At 43.3% G+C, this 17,211-nt stretch overlaps 1 protein-coding gene across 1 annotated transcript in view; it reads right to left on the bottom strand.

Moving 5' to 3' along the window:
• The window catches only part of acss3 (acyl-CoA synthetase short chain family member 3), a 66,412-nt gene that overhangs the window by 3,727 nt on the left and 45,474 nt on the right, over positions 1–17,211 (bottom strand). The window contains exons 10-14 of the mRNA XM_015961068.3: positions 4,171–4,266; positions 3,466–3,529; positions 502–583; positions 188–310; positions 17–116 (exon numbers count right to left, since the gene is read on the bottom strand). Coding sequence (XP_015816554.1) covers positions 17–116; positions 188–310; positions 502–583; positions 3,466–3,529; positions 4,171–4,266 — 465 coding nt within the window. The remainder of the gene's footprint in view (positions 1–16; positions 117–187; positions 311–501; positions 584–3,465; positions 3,530–4,170; positions 4,267–17,211) is intronic.

The following is a 17,211-nucleotide window of genomic DNA, read 5'->3' as shown; positions in this document are numbered from 1 at the left end:
AAAAAAAAGTCCTCACCATTCTTAAGTACACACAACGCCAGAGGGACGTGACCTTTCAGTCTGTCCTCCAGACCGACCACAGCACAGTCTCCCACCGCCGAGTGCAGCAGCACAGACTTAAAATACACCAAAAAAAAGACATGTTTACAAACCTTTTCATCACATTTTCTGCCATTTGTTCTCCCACCTCCTCCAGTGCTCCTGCAGACAGCCTGTGACCTGCCACGTTGATCACATCATCAGACCGGGACATGATGTAAAGGAAGCCCTCTTCATCCAGAAACCCTGCATCCATGGTGTCATAGTATCCCTAAAAGGGAAGCACAACAATGCATTTTTAACAAGAGATGATTTTATTTTTAAAAATGGAGTAAAAAGCAGCAAGTAAGCAGAAATGTTCACATTTAAACACTAGAGGTCGACATTTTACCACAAATAGTCACAACATCATTTTTAGTGAGTGTCAGGGAGGGGAAGCTGATGGAGGACTTGGATTCCTACCGGGAACTTGGTGAAGTAGAGCTTCCTGAACAGATCCTGGTTTTGCCACAGGGACAAAGCTGCACCAGGTGGTAAAGGCAGCCTAACGGAAGGAGAGCAACATTAGTTTAGTCCCGTCGGGCAATAAAACATTCCTGCACTATTTTACACTCGAGAGGATTTTAATGCTGAAGATCTGCGTAGATTATTTTGTCTTTAATTCACAACAGATTTTCTTGACGTATAGCCAAGCTCGGGACGACCTTACTCGACCCATCGTGAGGCACCCAAACAAACACAACCCTCAGACAGGAAAGGTCATTAGGTCACTGTTTACAAAGAGACTCCCAGTAATCCCTCGTTCTCTCCAGTTCCTTTAAAGCTCTGAACCCTAAAGCCGACTCAAAAAAAAAAAGAAAGAAAACTGAATTGATTTTTACACCTCTGGTCCACAGACGAAGACTTCACCCCTACTTCATGTAGGAATGTTTGCCTTTCTCAAAAGAAAATATTAAAATTTCTTAAAACTTGCTGAAGAAGGGCTAAACATTTTTTAAAATAAAGTGTATTTGTGTGCAGATTAACCCTTTGATTCATAATGGTCACTTTTTTTTGGCTATTAAGCACAGCTGTTGAAGACTTCATTGCATCTGAGTTCCTCCATTTGGACTTCAGTAAGTCAAGCCAACATATTTCATGTTCAGAATGCGCGCTGTCCACTGAGGTGGACATGTAATAAATTACTGGTAGATTATTAAATGTTACAAAAAATATTTGTTGAAATTTGTTTCATTCACACCTAAAGATGAATGAAAAAAATTGTTAAAAAAAATCATGGTTGACGATTTTTTAATTCATGCATCAAAGGATGAAGATAGATTCATTTTAGAGGAGACATAATATGTAAAAAATTACCTTTTGTACTACCTGGTGGGTCTCAACTGCCTCTTTAAACACTCCAAATGTGAGAAAAAGTATTATTTATTGTGAATGTTTGGTTTTAGAAACTACCTGCCTGAACAACCCCCCTTCTCAGTGGCCTACTAGCACCAGTGTCCGCCCTGGGACTGGGAGATCCGTTGTCGGTACAAGGTCTGCTCGGGTGCAAGATCGGCTCGGGGTCCTTCGACTGCTGATGACGTCAAAGTAGTTGATTGGCTGAACATGAACCTTACGGAATTACGTAATCACTTTAGGTTGTTATCACGTTACGTTGGTCCAGGCAAATCTTTCTGTTGGAAAGATGGACAACTTTTACAAAGAAATCCATCATTACCTCTTTGAAAATACACTTTTAGCATAGAGCTGCATGTATATTAGGGCTGAACGATTAATTTCATGTGCAATTAAATTGCGATGTGACAAAAGGAGATTTTCTAATTGTAAAAGCTGCAATTTGGCAGCGAGTGGTTAGCGCAATGCTAATATACATGGAAAAACCCATAGGAATGCTACTTCTGCTAATCACCGATTACATTCTTACAAATTATGAATTAGAAACGTGCCAAATGATTACATTTGGAGTCTAATAGAAAGTAAAACTACCATCAATCAAATAAGTACAGACAGGTATTTTAGTAAAGCCAGAAAACGTAACTCCAGAGTTTTGGCTAGCAGCTATGAGCGTAACTGAACTACACATGGACAAGACGTCAAAAACTCTAAACACAAAATACTTCAATAAACGGGACACACTTCTTTCCTGCAAATACAATTTCACAGGTGTTGCTAATACCTGTGATCCTTCAAGGGATGTGCTCAAAGAGGAGTTCAACATAATGAATACAATATAGTGTTTTATTTTACAAATACCATTATAAACACAAACTTATGTCTTAAGAAACATTATTTTAATAACGAAACTGCTAAATTCTTTCCAACAGTATAGATGTGTAGTGTATTTTGTCCGAGTGGGTTTGCCGTACTTTGACGTCATTGGCAGTCGAAGGACCCCGAGCAGATCCTGTACCGACACCGGGTTCAAATTTGGTCGGGCCATACCAAAGACTTTAAAGTGGAACTAAACGGCTCCCCACTTGATACTCAGCGTAAAGGGGTTGGCTTGAGGGATTAAACCACCAAATAGTTCCTGAGAGCAGTTACTGCTTCCAACTGGCGTGGGCCAAATGTGGAGATGTAATTTCACCAGTGTGTGGTGATGACGAATGGGAATTTAACTTTTAAACAAACTGTTTCAAACGTCCCCGTTTGTGATGTCACAAATGATAAAACTAGCATAAAAGTGCCTCATGTGCAAAAGAAAGCTGCTGCTGGAGGAGCAACAGCTCTAGTCCAAGCACCCCCCCCCCCCCCCCCCCCCCCAGGAACCGGAGCTTCTAAGCTTATAGTAGCCTGTTATGGGGATGAGCGGGCATGGCCAACTCCAGCTTATTTTCTTAAAGTCTTGAAATGGATCATTCTGGAAGGAACTGAAATGTCAAGAACTAAACTGACGAAATCGCTTACATGAAGAGAATTCAGTACAACGAACTTCATGCGCATGTTCTGTATCGACGGTAGAACTTTTATTGCTTTAGAAAAAGTTCTAAATGTGTCTCCACCAAGAACTATGAAAAGGTACTTTTAGGCACTTCTCTTCTTTCTACTTTAAATAAAAAAAAACAAGAGCTGAAGCAAATCCTAACAGGTTTCCTTCAAGCTCTTTGGCGATGCTGAGGTTGCAGTTTGGAGATGAAATGGATGCAGATTTCAGACTTCCTTCTAATACAAAGAAAACTAACACAGCTGTTCATGTCAGTTTGAAACAGCTCGCCCTCTGTCACTCGATGCACTGTAGATTGGACCCCCACCACCACCACTGAGTCATTACCAGCATTTAGAAAGAGCGGGGAATTGAAGTTTGGGGGTGGGGGGTGATAACAGATAGATGGCAGACTGGAGGAGAGAACAGCAGCTTTCATTCGACCCCACTTTAGCTTTTTTTCTGTTTGATTTAAACAGTTTTCCACGTCCTTGTAGTCTTACCTCACTACGATATTTCCCAGAGTTCTCGGCTTCACCTTCTGCAGGTCGCCATCGATCACCGTGACTAAAGCAAATGAGAGAAGAGACTAAAACTAAATCTGTTTATTTCACTCAAGTAAACAGAGAACATTAAACCACAAACACTTCCATTGTTGATTGTACAGAAGTGAAAATGGAGCAGGAAAAAGAAAGTCTTATAAAGCACCGCCCCTTTTCATGGCCGTCTGCGTTAAATGACCTTACAGTCAAAGATGCAAATAATATGAATCCATTACTTTAACTCAGAAATACATAAAACATTGTAATGCTATTGTAATGAAGTGTTTAACTGATTCATAGTTGAGCATTTCTTATCTCCTCGTCCAAATTGTTCCACAGTTTTACTCCATACACTGAGATTTGGTTAAGGTGGTATGAACAATTGTACTTCTGAAATCCTACTTCTTTCCATTACGTCTCTCACTTTATCTCAAAACCAAAAACCTCTGGAAATGACCCGGTATTAGTCTTATTCTAGCTTTAAACACAACTAATAGGATTTTAAAATTGACCAAGCCCCTTCATTTCTAAGTATTATTTAGGCTCTTTGAAATTCTCCTGACTTCCTTTTGCTTTACAAACAGAGGATTACAGCTGATTTTACACTTAGAAGATCTGTGTTGATTTAAGAATCACATGTAAACCAAATATCTGTTTTTTTCTTACCATTATAACCTGGAACTGGTTTCCCAGCCTGGCCTGCAGGAGGCGAGAGCGAGTTTCCCAAACCGATGCAGGAGGCAGTAATGGAAGAGCCGGTCTCTAATGACACACACGCACACACACGCACACACACACGCACACACACACACACACACACACACACACACAAAAGCGTCATTCACATTCGTTTTCCATACCTTCAAGTTAAAGACAGATTAAATTATTTCTATTTTGAATCAACATTTATTTACACGTTTCCAAAAAGCGTCATCTACGTTTACACAGAACTATGACGACTCCAACAGCCTCCCTCTCCAGCTCCACATTGGAACTTAAGCTTCCTTCACAGCAGACGCACGCTTGCCTGGTGGGGCAGCTCGCCCTCCCATCAAAGGGATAACCCTGTCAATCCAGCTCAGCAGGGGAGACTACATCAGATACAGCAGCGGAGCGCCTCAGCGTCAGCATCTTCCTGCCATGTTAAACTCAAATCCCTGTTCTGTAAAGAGACGGTCATCCTCATCGACCCGTGTTGGCTCATCAGTTTCTGTACATGTTTTTATTTCTTGAAGAGCAAAACTTAGTTGCAACCGTTCACCCATTTTCCTGAGTTTCAATGCAAAACATTAACTTTCTGTAAAGTATTAACAGCAAGAGACCTTTAAACCTGTTCTTATGCATCGGGCCTTCTGCTAAACAAGTTAATGATGCTGATGTGTTCTCTGAAAGGGTCAAAGCTAACAGGGAACACATTTAAACTAACACTGCTTTGGAAAGGTCATTTCAATCAAAAAAAGCAATATTGTGCAAATAACAAAACATTTAACCTTGAGCAAAACTCGTTCTACAGGAGACTTTACAAGGGTAAACCTGTCAGCTAAAACCAGGAAAAACAGGACAACAGGGAACCAAGGTGTGGGATCAGATGATCACATGTTTGAAAAGTGAATTCAACGAGGCTAAATAATCTCAAGCTTCTGTTGGCCTCCTATAGCGGTAAATGGGAGCGATCCTCCCGCTGCTCAAGTCAAACAGCTGCAAACAGATATAGACGTATTCTACTTCTGCTCAGTCAGAGGCAGCAGGCTGCAAAAACAGTCAGTCAGAGGCAGCAGGCTGCAAAAACAGTCAGTCAGAGGCAGCAGGCTGCAAAAACAGTCAGTCAGAGGCAGCAGGCTGCAAAAGCGGTCAGTCAGAGGCAGCAGGCTGCAAAAACAGTCAGTCAGAGGCAGCAGGCTGCAAAAACAGTCAGTCAGAGGCAGCAGGCTGCAAAAGCGGTCAGTCAGAGGCAGCAGGCTGCAAAAACAGTCAGTCAGAGGCGGAAAGCTGCAAAAACGGTCAGTCAGAGGCGGAAAGCTGCAAAAACGGTCAGTCAGAGGCAGCAGGCTGCAAAAACAGTCAGTCAGAGGCAGCAGGCTGCAAAAACAGTCAGTCAGAGGCAGCAGGCTGCAAAAACGGTCAGTCAGAGGCGGAAAGCTGCAAAAACGGTCAGTCAGAGGCGGAAAGCTGCAAAAACGGTCAGTCAGAGGCAGCAGGCTGCAAAAACTGTCAGTCAGAGGCGGAAAGCTGCAAAAACGGTCAGTCAGAGGCAGCAGGCTGCAAAAACTGTCAGTCAGAGGCAGCAGGCTGCAAAAACAGTCAGTCAGAGGCAGCAGGCTGCAAAAACTGTCAGTCAGAGGCAGCAGGCTGCAAAAACAGTCAGTCAGAGGCAGCAGGCTGCAAAAACTGTCAGTCAGAGGCGGAAAGCTGCAAAAACGGTCAGTCAGAGGCAGCGGGCATCAAAAACAGTAAGTCAAGCCCAACAGAAGCATTCAGACCAGATTTGTATTAATTTAAGGGTATTTAGTCTCACTCCGCTGCTTACAAAAGGAGCAAAAAGAAAACGGCAACAGAAAAAGAGCCGGTGCTTCAGCCTATTATAGTTAAGAAGTAGTTCAGTTCTTTAAAATGCCCAGATAAGAAGCCCTGGATAAGGGATGAAGTATCCCTGTCCCCCAACGGCCATTGTATCCTGCCTGTTTAAGTCGTTACCCTTCTTCAGCTCACCTGGTTTTGATCAGCAGAAGATTAACAGGCTTCTGCAGAGCCTGATGAGCTGCTGAACTGGTGAGCCAACCACTGAATCAGGAGCAGTGGAGCATTTGGCAGACGCTTTCATCCAAAGCAACGTACAATCGTTACACTATAGGGCATGTTGAGATCTGTGGGGGAAACCAGAGTGCCCGGAGGAAACCCACGCATGCATGGGGAGAACATGCAACTCCACGCAGAATGGCCGCAGCCGAGTTTCGAACCTGCAACCTCCTTGCTGCGAGGCAACAATGCTACTACCATGCAGGGTAACAACTAAATCGTGCAGGATACCGGCCCTAGCGGACCAGCGTTCCCTACCCCTACCCTAGATGATTATCTTACTGCAGTAAAAAAAAAAACTAATTGTATTTACTTTGTAAAAATGCATTATAGAGTTTGTGTTTTAATGTTTGACATTTTTGCATTTTTAATACCAAAAACTGATCGTATGTTTGGCAGTTTTTCTGCAGCAAACACATATTCGTGAAACTTTGTGCATTAATGCCGTTATAACTGAATAGACTGTGTTGAATTGGAAAAATTTGATGCATTACTGTGAGAAGTCAAAGATAAAATGTATGTAGATCTGGGAAATTATTTATTTAGAGACAGGCGGATTGGTTCGGCATCTGCAGTGATGCAGACGCTGAGTCCATCTGTCGTGGTGAAGAGGGAACTGAGCCAGAAAGCCAGGCTCTCGATTTACCGGTCGATCTACGTCCCAATCCTCACCTATGGTCATGAGCTTTGGGTAATGACCGAAAGAACGAGATCGCGGATACAAGCGGCCGAAATGAGTTTCCTCCGTAGGGTGGCCGGGCTCAGCCTTAGAGATAGGGTGAGGAGCTCGGACATTCGGGAGGGACTCGGAGTAGAACCGCTGCTCCTCCGGATCGAAAGGAGTCAGTTGAGGTGGTTTGGGCATCTGGTCAGGATGCCTCCTGGACGTCTGCCTGGGGAGGTGTTTCGGGCATGTCCTGCCGGCAGGAGGCCCCCGGGTCGACCCAGGACACGTTGGAGAGGTTACATCTCCAATCTGGTCCGGGAACGCCTTGGGGTCCTGCCGGAGGAGCTGGTGGAGGTGGCCGGGGAGAGGACGGTCTGGAGCTCCCTAGTTGGGATGCTGCCCCCGCGACCCGGACCCGGATAAGCGGAGGAAGACGATGACGACGAGACGTGACACTTAAAGCAAGGTTTACTTTAGAGAGCTTTACAGATGAGTGTGTTGTTATTGAGTAAAAAATAAAAATCTGAATGTCTGATGCTGCTTTGTTGTTTTCTTGATGATGAAACAAATGTAGGAAAAGCCGTGTTTGAGCCTAGCCCAGAAGGATGCTGAACACATCCTTTTAAAGCTCTCTTGAGCTGCACATCGATTAGAGCTTGACCCAACATCTGAACCATGTCGGCGTGACCGGGGGGTGCTTCAACCTGGCTGTTTACAGCAGCAGTCAGCGCCCAGCTGGCACACACTCAAGGCTGGCCAGTGAGCTTCAAATTTAAGTAAAAAGGACAAAACAATCGGGCCTTGGCATTTTACAAAGTGTGCAGCAAGACTAAACAGGCTCTGCTTCCCAGAAAGAAATCACACTAAATGATGACTTCATTGTGATTTCTACTTCCTGAATCTTCCAGCAGCCAACCAATCAGCTGGTCTGTAGATTAAATAAGCCTCTGATGTCAAATGTGACTTTATTCACTTGAAATTTTTGATGTTTTGAGTTGCTTTGGATGGATTTTTGTTTTTGAATGAGCAATCCAAGCAGGACCAAATGAGAATGTATCCTGATTCTGATACTGAAACTCTAATTTCCCCCTGGGATTAATAAAGTATTGATTGATTGATTGACTGATTGATTGATTCTCCAAACTGAGATCACTGACTGTTATCTGCAGCAGGTTAGAAACTTACGCCACACAATCATAAATAGAAAAAGATCTGAACTTTTGTTTTTCTTCATTTTGGGAAATCAAAACTACGGAAGCTCATTGCCTTCAAGGTGGGGAAAAGACTTTAGGAACAGTATCTTATAATAACGAGCAAGTTTTTCATTATAGCGTGATCTAAAGCTTGCTCCCACAAGAACGTTTCTCTAAATAAAGAGTTTAATAACTCACAATAACAGGATGGTTCTAAAGGGTGAAACACTGAATCTCTGCAGACTCAACGAGAGCTTCTCAATGCCTTTTTAAAAAGCTTTCATTTGTCAGAGGAACATATCCCTCCATACTTCAGTCGGGTCATCCTTCGCTTTGAAATCCAACTTTAAAAGTAAAAGTTCCTGTTCATGTTTTTTCACATTAAAAATGTTTTACGATTAAAATTATATACAAACAAATCTATAATCTTCTATTTTTAAATTAGACAGTCTCTGTGTGGGGGATATCTGTGTGTGTGTGTGGGGGGGGGGGGGGTTGTTACGCTGTTACATTTAAGCACAACCACCTGGGTAACGGGGTGAACATGGCAGAGAGCCAGCGAGTATAATTTGTTGAATTAAGCACCGTTGTTGGGCGTTTCCCTCTCATTGTTGCAACACTTCTGATGCTGTTCTTCCTAAAAGTTAGAGACTATTACTACTACTACTATTACTACTACTACTACTACTACTAAACTTTATTTATATAGTGCCTTCACATGGCCCAAGGACCAAGCAAAGCGCTGCACAGCAGAAATAAACATAAAAAAAAATAAAAACATATAAAACCATTTAAAAACCAATAAAATCATGCAGATAAAATCTAGGCGAGGCAGCAAAAAGTGCAAAGCCATCCGTTAACGGGACTCTTCCTGAATAAAAGTTAAAGAATAAAAGTGAGTTTTCAGCTGGCTCTTAAACTTGCCGAGCGTCCTGGCCTGTTTAACACCTGCAGGTAGCTCAGTCCAGAGCCTCGGCCCCAGCACCGAGAAAGCACGACCCCCTCGAGACTGTAGTCTGTGTTTAGGAACGACCAACAGTCCTTGTTGTGCTGACCGAAGGTTCCTTGAGGGAACACAAGGATGGATCAGATCCGCCAGATAACGTGGAGCCAACCCACGTAAACATTTAAAAACAAACACCAGAACTTTAAACGAAATTCTAAAAGAGACTGGAAGCCAGTGTAGGGATTCCAAGGCAGGCGTGATGTGTTCAGATCTCCTGGTACCTGTCGGTAACCTGGCTGCCGCATTTTGGACCTTCTGTAGTTTCTCTATGGAGGCCTGCTTGATGCCTGCATAAAGCGAGTTACAGTAGTCCAGTCTGGTGGTAATGAAGGCGTGAATGACAGTTTCCAGATGTTTACGTGAAAGAAGCGGCTTAATCCTAGCTATTCTCCTGAGATGGAAATAGCAGGCTCTGATTGTTCCATTGACCTGGGTGTCCAGTGTGAGCTCAACATCCAACTTCACCCCCAGGCTGGTGACCACAGCCTTCTCAGAAGGTGCTAATGAAGGAGAGTCAATCCCTTGGGCACATCCATGTTAGTTTTTCGGGCAGAACAGGATAGTGTCCGTTTTATTCTGGTTGAAGAACTAGAACGCCACAACAAGTAACCACCATTTTACCATTCTGACCGATCTCAGTATTGCGTAATAATAAACCTGCAATTTTGAGAAACTGTCTCGTTAACTCATTCACTGCCAGCCGTTTCCTGATCAGAAAAGAAAAGCCCTTCGCTGCCAGCTGTTTTAAGAGTCACAGAACGTTGCGCGCTAGGATGACGTCGACGCCAAAACAACCAAAACAAAGCGGAGACTCACCTCTTACATCAGGAAAAATCTGCGCGTTTCGATCGTTATCCGTTCTTTCATAATCCGTTGTTGAATTGTGATCGGCAGAAGCTTTTCTGGTTCGCGCCTCACTTTTTTTACAGCAGCGGCCCAAAACGATCTCCTAACACATGGATTTTCTGCTTCCTGATCATGTGACGTGTGACGTATGCGGATGAAGATCGGCTTTAGAGCTGGGATGATTGTTCTCACGGTGCGGGGGCTCGTCCGACTCCCACACAGTAAAAAAATGCAAACAACGACTTTAGTCGTCAACGGCAGTGAATGAGTTAAAATAACTATCACACATCATTACGAGACAGTTTCTGGTTAAAATTAGATTTATATTACTTTATAATGGGAAACTTTCTTGTTATGATGAGCTACTACTACTATTTCTTTCTCTCACTGACGGCAATGTGCTTCCGTACTAACAGCAAACATTTATGCACCTATGATAAAATCTTTTCACATTTAACTGCTTCTAGCATAAAGGACACTGGGCAGGCTAGAAGCAGGTTACAGACGAGGGAATAAAATCATATTCTTCGTGTTTCTTCAAAAACAAACAGTGGGACCTCACCAGATTTAAAGTTAGTCACTTCCACTTCTCAGCTGACCTCTGTCCCACTTCCTTCTCCAACTTTTCTTTGGCGCACACGCAAACAAATCAATCTTCCCTCGGCCCTCTGACGATTACTTTGGCCAGAGAGAGGCATTTTGTGTGTGATGAATGAGTCGAGAGGAGGAGGAGTTGCTGTATGACTCATGGGAATAGCAGAAAACGTGTTTCACTCAAAGCTGCGAACAGTTTCATAAACCCAGCCCTCAAAGCTCAGAGGGGAAAAAAAGAAACGTTCCCAGAAGAAGAAGAAAGGTTCTTTCTGATGTTCCATGTTCATCTCTCTTTTCAAACACCACACTTTTCACATAAAAGTAACAGCCTTCACCTCAAATGATCCAACTCAGTTGTTCTGGTGTTGGACTAACATGAAAGAAGCGGCTGCTTGAACTGCAGTGAAGAGGATGAAGTCACCAACAGGCCTGATGGTCCAGCATAAAAACCAAGAAACCAGCATCTGTAGATCTACTCAGCTTGGACCGATGGAAATATTTAGAAGCTTGTTGCCTCAGAACCCTGGGAGCTTAAGGCTTGGTTTATGCTTGACGCATTCACTTTCCGCTTGGTGATGCGGCTCGCGGATGGAACGCGCTTCACAACTTGCAGCGTTTATGGTTCATGCGGCTCGTCTCTGCGGTGAGCCGATATTCTCCCAAACTGTAGGGGGCAGCATGGAGCTCTACGGCATGCATCCAACACTAAACCATAGTAGAAGTAAAAATTACTGTTTACAACATGGCATTCCAGCATTTTTTTACGGCGTCCTCGTCTTTTCCGACAGTGCGAGCTATTTCTCTCCAAGAATTATTAACAACGTGTTGATCACGGTGACCTCTGAGAGCTGAATCATACAAATGTCTGTATTTACGAACCTCTGTCATGCTAGTTCTTGCCAGTCCGCCATGTTTTTCCGCGTCCGACCGTCCGCGTGGTTAGAAAATTTCCTAGGTGCACGGTGCGGAGTTTGGGCCGTGCAGAGGCGCGGTGGAGGGGCGTGGTTGTTAAAATGACACAATTTTGCCGCGAGGAAGCCGCGCGGACGTGTCAAGCATAAACCAAGCTTTACAGCTTCACTGACCTAATTACGTAGGTTACTGTGTTTACTTTTGCATAAAGCTGTCAAGTAAACATGAGATGAACATCTTTTTATTTTCTAATTTATGTAAAACTTGTTAATTCGAGGACAAACTAAGTGGAAACGAAATGTATAAAAAGACAAGGTTTTTTTTTATAAAAGAAAAGTCAGTTAGATTTTTGACAAAATTCTCTGAGAAACAGCTTTTTACTTGTTATTTTTAAGATAGGTCACTCTTTGACATTGAAGCTAAATATGAAAATAGTCTTCTACACCTACCTCCTGCATTAGCTGCTGGTAGTAAAATACAGGAGGAAACTGAAAATGATCATTCATGGACTCACCCATCTTCACTCACGATGGGGAAGGCTGTTGTTTTAGCGTCCGGGAGAGAGCAGAGCACATATCAAGTAGTAGAAGCTACCAGTTAGCATTTCCGCCACACAGCAGAACTCCTTCAGGCTTGTGTTATTTGTGGAGATTAAACTAGTTACACTGCTGTTATCCAATCAGAGGTCAGATATCCAAATATCAGAAATAAAGAGTCCAAATCCTGACATATTCTTTTCCCCTCGGCGCCAGAGCTTCTTCTCCACAGGGATCGACTCGGAAGGCATTCATTTATACAAGAGACCCCAGCAAATATGTTGAAAATACAAGGGAACTTGGTCTTTAACTACCCGATTTTAACAATAACAAATTACTCAGTAAAAAGCATCAGCTGCTCCTTAGAGAGATGCATACAAGAAAGAAAAATGTGTCAAAAACCCAAAAAAGTTTTACTTTTTAACAGCTTCCTAATCATAATCAGGCACCATTGTTTGCAAACTCCAGCTCTATTGATAACTCAGCAGCTACTCCCTCGCCTCAAGTTAAGAGTCTGGGTGTCAGCCTCCATAGCACACTTTCTTTTCAATCTCACATCAACAATATTACCCGGTCTGCTTTTTTTTCCACTTGCGTAACATCTCTCGCCTCCGTCCATCACCGCCATCCTCGTCCACAGCCTCGTCACTCCCAGGACTGATTATTGCAACTCGCTTCTCTTTGGCCTCCCAAGCAAATCCCTCCATAAACTGCAGCTTCTCCAGAATGCTGCAGCACGTGTCATCACTAGGACTCCATCATCTCATCACATCACCTCCTGCAACAACTTCACTGGCTGCCCATTAAACAGAGAATCAGCTTCTAAATTCTGCTCATCGCGTTCAAAGCTCTCCATAACCTGGCTCCATCCTACGTCTCTGATCTCGTTCACATCACCACTCCTGCCTGTGCTCTTCGTTCCTCTACTGCTCATCAACTCTCGGCTCCCTCCGCTCGCCTTGTCACCATGGGGAGTAGAGCATTCAGCTGCTCTGCTCCCCACCTCTGGAATTCTCTTCCCCTTGATCTACGCACCACTCACTCTCTCCCACTTTTTAAATCAAAACTCAAAGCCCACCTCTTCACACCACATAGTTTTATTACATTGTTTTAAATTTTAGCATCCTAGTGTATTTACATATTTCTGTACTGTTTATCTTGTTTCATTATTTTTTTCCCGTTGTTGTAAAGTGTCCTTGGGTGTCCTGAAAGGCGCTGTTAGATAAAATGTATTATAACTTCTTGAGACACCAAAGAGCTAACAAAGACATTAACTACAGAAACAAAAGCGCGCTTTAGAGGAAAAAGTTTGTGTTCCATTAATGAGGTTTTGTTTAAAGCAATTAATAAAAACGTGAAATGTTTGTTTGGAGCAGAACCGGAACAACGGACACAAGGACCTGCACCATTCCCAGTGTAAGGAGGCGGGCTCTACTCACAACAGAGAAAACAAAACGACTGAACTTGCTGCTCAACGTGTAACAATCCCAACAGAAATAGCTCAGAGGGCTCTCTCTGCACATCATACATATGCACACTAGAGCTCGTGGCTGTCCATGTGATGAGTGGTTGCTGGGGTAACGTGGTCAGGAGCTAAAAGAGAAAGGCGACGCAAGGTCGTCGTAAAAGACAGGTGTGCATGTGGGAGAGAGAGGATGAGAACAGAGAGAGCAAGCTGCACGTTCCTTTTTCTTTTAACAGCATATCTTCATAAAGCATGCTCCAGGTGAACAATCTACACAAAACGCCAGCAGAGATACAAAGCACTAAAGCTGTACGAGACTATTAAACCCTGGCATACATGCACACGTCTCATTTAAAAAGCAAGGGGTACCATCCCCACCCCGTGCTTTTAGATCCTCAGCAGACAAAAGCGGCAATGGCTCGGAAAGAAAGCCAACAAATGTCTAGAATAGGTAGGCAACGACAGCTTTCCCTTGGTGGACAGCAAAAATGTATCACTGCAGCTCTCAGACATAATTAAAAAGGGTCATTATGAAGTCTAACTTCTGGATTCCTTCAAGTCAGAGTAACACACTGATAATGTGGTTGGGGAATGGCTCGGCTCATCGTCTTCATTCACACTAATACTTGTCAAGCAGCTCTGTGCATAAAGATCCCACAGCAAGAGGACCAAAAACAACGTGGAAAAATTATGAAGCATACAAATATAAAACAGAAGTGTACAGGTGTTCAATTCACATTTAATGTAACACTGGACCAGCTTCCTGCTCCTCGCTCTACTGGTTGAAAGTGGAATTACAACAGTCGTAAACAACCCTGCGGCAGCCGGCTGTAGCTAGCGCTAACAATGAGCTAACACTAACATGGGCCAATACTCATACTAAAATAAACCGTGTAGTAAATATATCCACACTAGCCACGTTTACATGCGCATATTTAATCGGATTGAATGCCCAATCAGATCAAAAATTCTGCATGTAAACATGTCAATCGGAATATTCTGATCCGATTCGGCCCGATCGGATTGAAATTTCAATCCGATTTGAGAGAGGTGGTTTATTCCGTTCTTCATTCCGATTGACGTGCATGTACACAGCCCTTCGGATTGTTGGGGTAAAATAATGCCCACTGCGCATGTGTGCAACAGCGAGCGGGCCTCTCCGCTGTCATTTGGACTGCCTGACTTCAAAAATGACGGCGTAATTAACGAGCGGCGGCTTTTAAATCCGACGACAAACCGTCCCCGTTTCAGTAATATTTAATTCAGAACTTGCATTTTGTGAAAGTAAAATAAAAATCTGATTATTGCACAAATCATTCGACAAACATGTTCAAATCTTTACTGGAAATACGAAGGTTTATTGCGGGGGTTGCTGCGCACGGATCCCCGTTTCTGTCAGCTTTGAACGCAGCAGATTCTGCAGCAGGTGATGGAGACGCGCTTGTAAAGAACACAGGATAATATGGGTTTTACTGACCTGACTGGAGGCTGATGTTGGGTAGGAAAACGTCCTCGGTTAAATACTCTGGACGACAGTAAAGTCCGTGTTAAAAGCACGTAAACGCAGATGATCTGAGATGCGGTTCGTTAATGATGAGCACAGGCTTCTAAACTTTCTGAACATCTTCTGTTATTTTGTTTGAACAGATTTTTCTCAACAGTTTCAGCTGATCGTCACATGTTATTAATAATAAGCCACAACAGAGCTCAGTAATAAAACATGAGTCCAACCCCCCCACCCCCCCACCCCACCACCCCCACCCCCCACCCCGCTCTGTGCCGCAGCGCAGCGCAACAGCTGTCACTTCAGACCCGCGGACCAGCTGATCAAGAGGCAGAAACATAACGCTCCCTTATTTTAATTAACAATAAAATGCAGCAAAGCATACATCTGCAGTTATTCACTGAAGAAAACGTAACTTCTATGAGCTAAATAAAAATATTAAATTGAATAAATGGATCAGGAAAGCAGGAAGAATAGTTATTTCTGTTGTCACATTGTTCATTTCGTTTCATGGCGTTTGTTTACAATTTTTCTTTCGGGAAAGGCAACCCTGCGCATGCTCAACCTATTTAATCGGATTAAATGCTTGGTGCGTATGTACGCACGGCATGATCGGATCGTTTCAGTTCGTGTCCATGTGAACAGAGATTCGGAAATTCCGATCAACCAAGATTTCAATCGGATTGAGGAAATTTGGCACATGTAAACGCAGCTACTGTTGGACAAAAAAAGTTAATTAATTACTAATCAACTGCAACAAAGCCAGGTCACTATCAGTTTGTAATTTTTGTAGCCTTCTTTAGCTCCCTCAAACTAGTGTTGGCCGCGGCAATGTTCACTCTGCTTTTAGCTCTTTGTTTCACCTCCAAAAACGGAACTGAAAATGCTAACTGCTAGCATAACAGCTAACAGCTATAAGAAGGTAAAGAGCTTCAGAGTGGTGTCAAATATGAAACTGGTCAAATTTCTAATTCTATAATTGCTGAGATCAATGTTAAAGCTCTAGCTTAAAGTTAAAAAAACTCTTTAGTGTTACTTTACCAGCATAGTAGCAGTTTGCTGCCAGTTAGGTCAACAGGGTTGGTTTGCAAAGTAAATAGACCACCTGAAAACAGCAAGTACCAATTTTTGTCAAGCACTTTTTGATTTTCCTTCTGTGACAGTTGCTATAAAAATACACTTTGCTGAATTTCTATTTGATCTTTTTTTTGCATCAAAATGTGTTTTGGAAATGTTTGCAACAAATTCAAATAGCATGTCACGATTTGACAGCGACTATTTAAATAACCTTAAAGTGACCGTGTGTATTTTTCCTGGCGATAGGGGGGCAGTGGATACCTAAATCGTTGCAAGCAAGCAGTATTTTTTTGCTGGACAAAAGCCGGGCGTACACTGTGCGATTTTTTCACTTTTTTGAGCCAATTTTTCACTCATGCGAGAATCCACAACATCGGGGCGAGTTTTGCGCCGAGCGTCGTGTAGTGTACAGGGGGTTACGAGAGGCGATTAACACCACGTGAGCAGCTGCCGATCAGCAGTCGTGAGCTCGCACAAACTTCTGGCGTGTTTAATATTTTGCTCGTCCCTCGTGAGGGTATCGCACCGTTGAAGCGGCGCTGCGAGCAGCTGCGACCCAAAAATCAGAACCGCTCACGGCGCATGCGCAATCCTGCATCAACACCGCTCGCCCGCTATTTCCCTAATAACACACGTTGTTCGTTTTTATTTCTACCCGTTTTTTTTACTCAAAAAGATTGTCAATAAAGCGTGTTTGTCGTGTTCATGTCAAATTAAACTGATCACAAAACACAGATTTACTTTCTTTATTTCGTTTTCCTCATCCAACCCCCATAAATCCCTGTGTGTCCTCCTGCAGCACTCCAGAAGGACAACAGGCAAAACAAGACCAAAAAGTCTGACATGTTGGGTAAAAACTGCTAATTTTAGCATATTTTTAGGGCCGACGTGTTGCTACCAGACGTACAGCGTGAGCAGTCAGGTCGCATGCGAGAACTGGGTCGTACAGTGAGAGCGCGTGACTCGTGAGATCTGCCCTGCGAGGAAGTCGTACAGTTTGAGCTGAAGCTGAGTGCTACGAGTGAAAAAGTCGCACAGTGTACGCCCGGCTTAAGACCTTACCGATGGTTGCCCATTAGGGTCAAAAAGCCCTTGAGAGTGCACACTTTTG

This window comes from Nothobranchius furzeri, chromosome 1, assembly GCF_043380555.1.
Source record: "Nothobranchius furzeri strain GRZ-AD chromosome 1, NfurGRZ-RIMD1, whole genome shotgun sequence".
Taxonomy (NCBI): Eukaryota; Metazoa; Chordata; class Actinopteri; order Cyprinodontiformes; family Nothobranchiidae; genus Nothobranchius; species Nothobranchius furzeri.
This window is presented reverse-complemented; position numbering and strand designations above follow the sequence as displayed.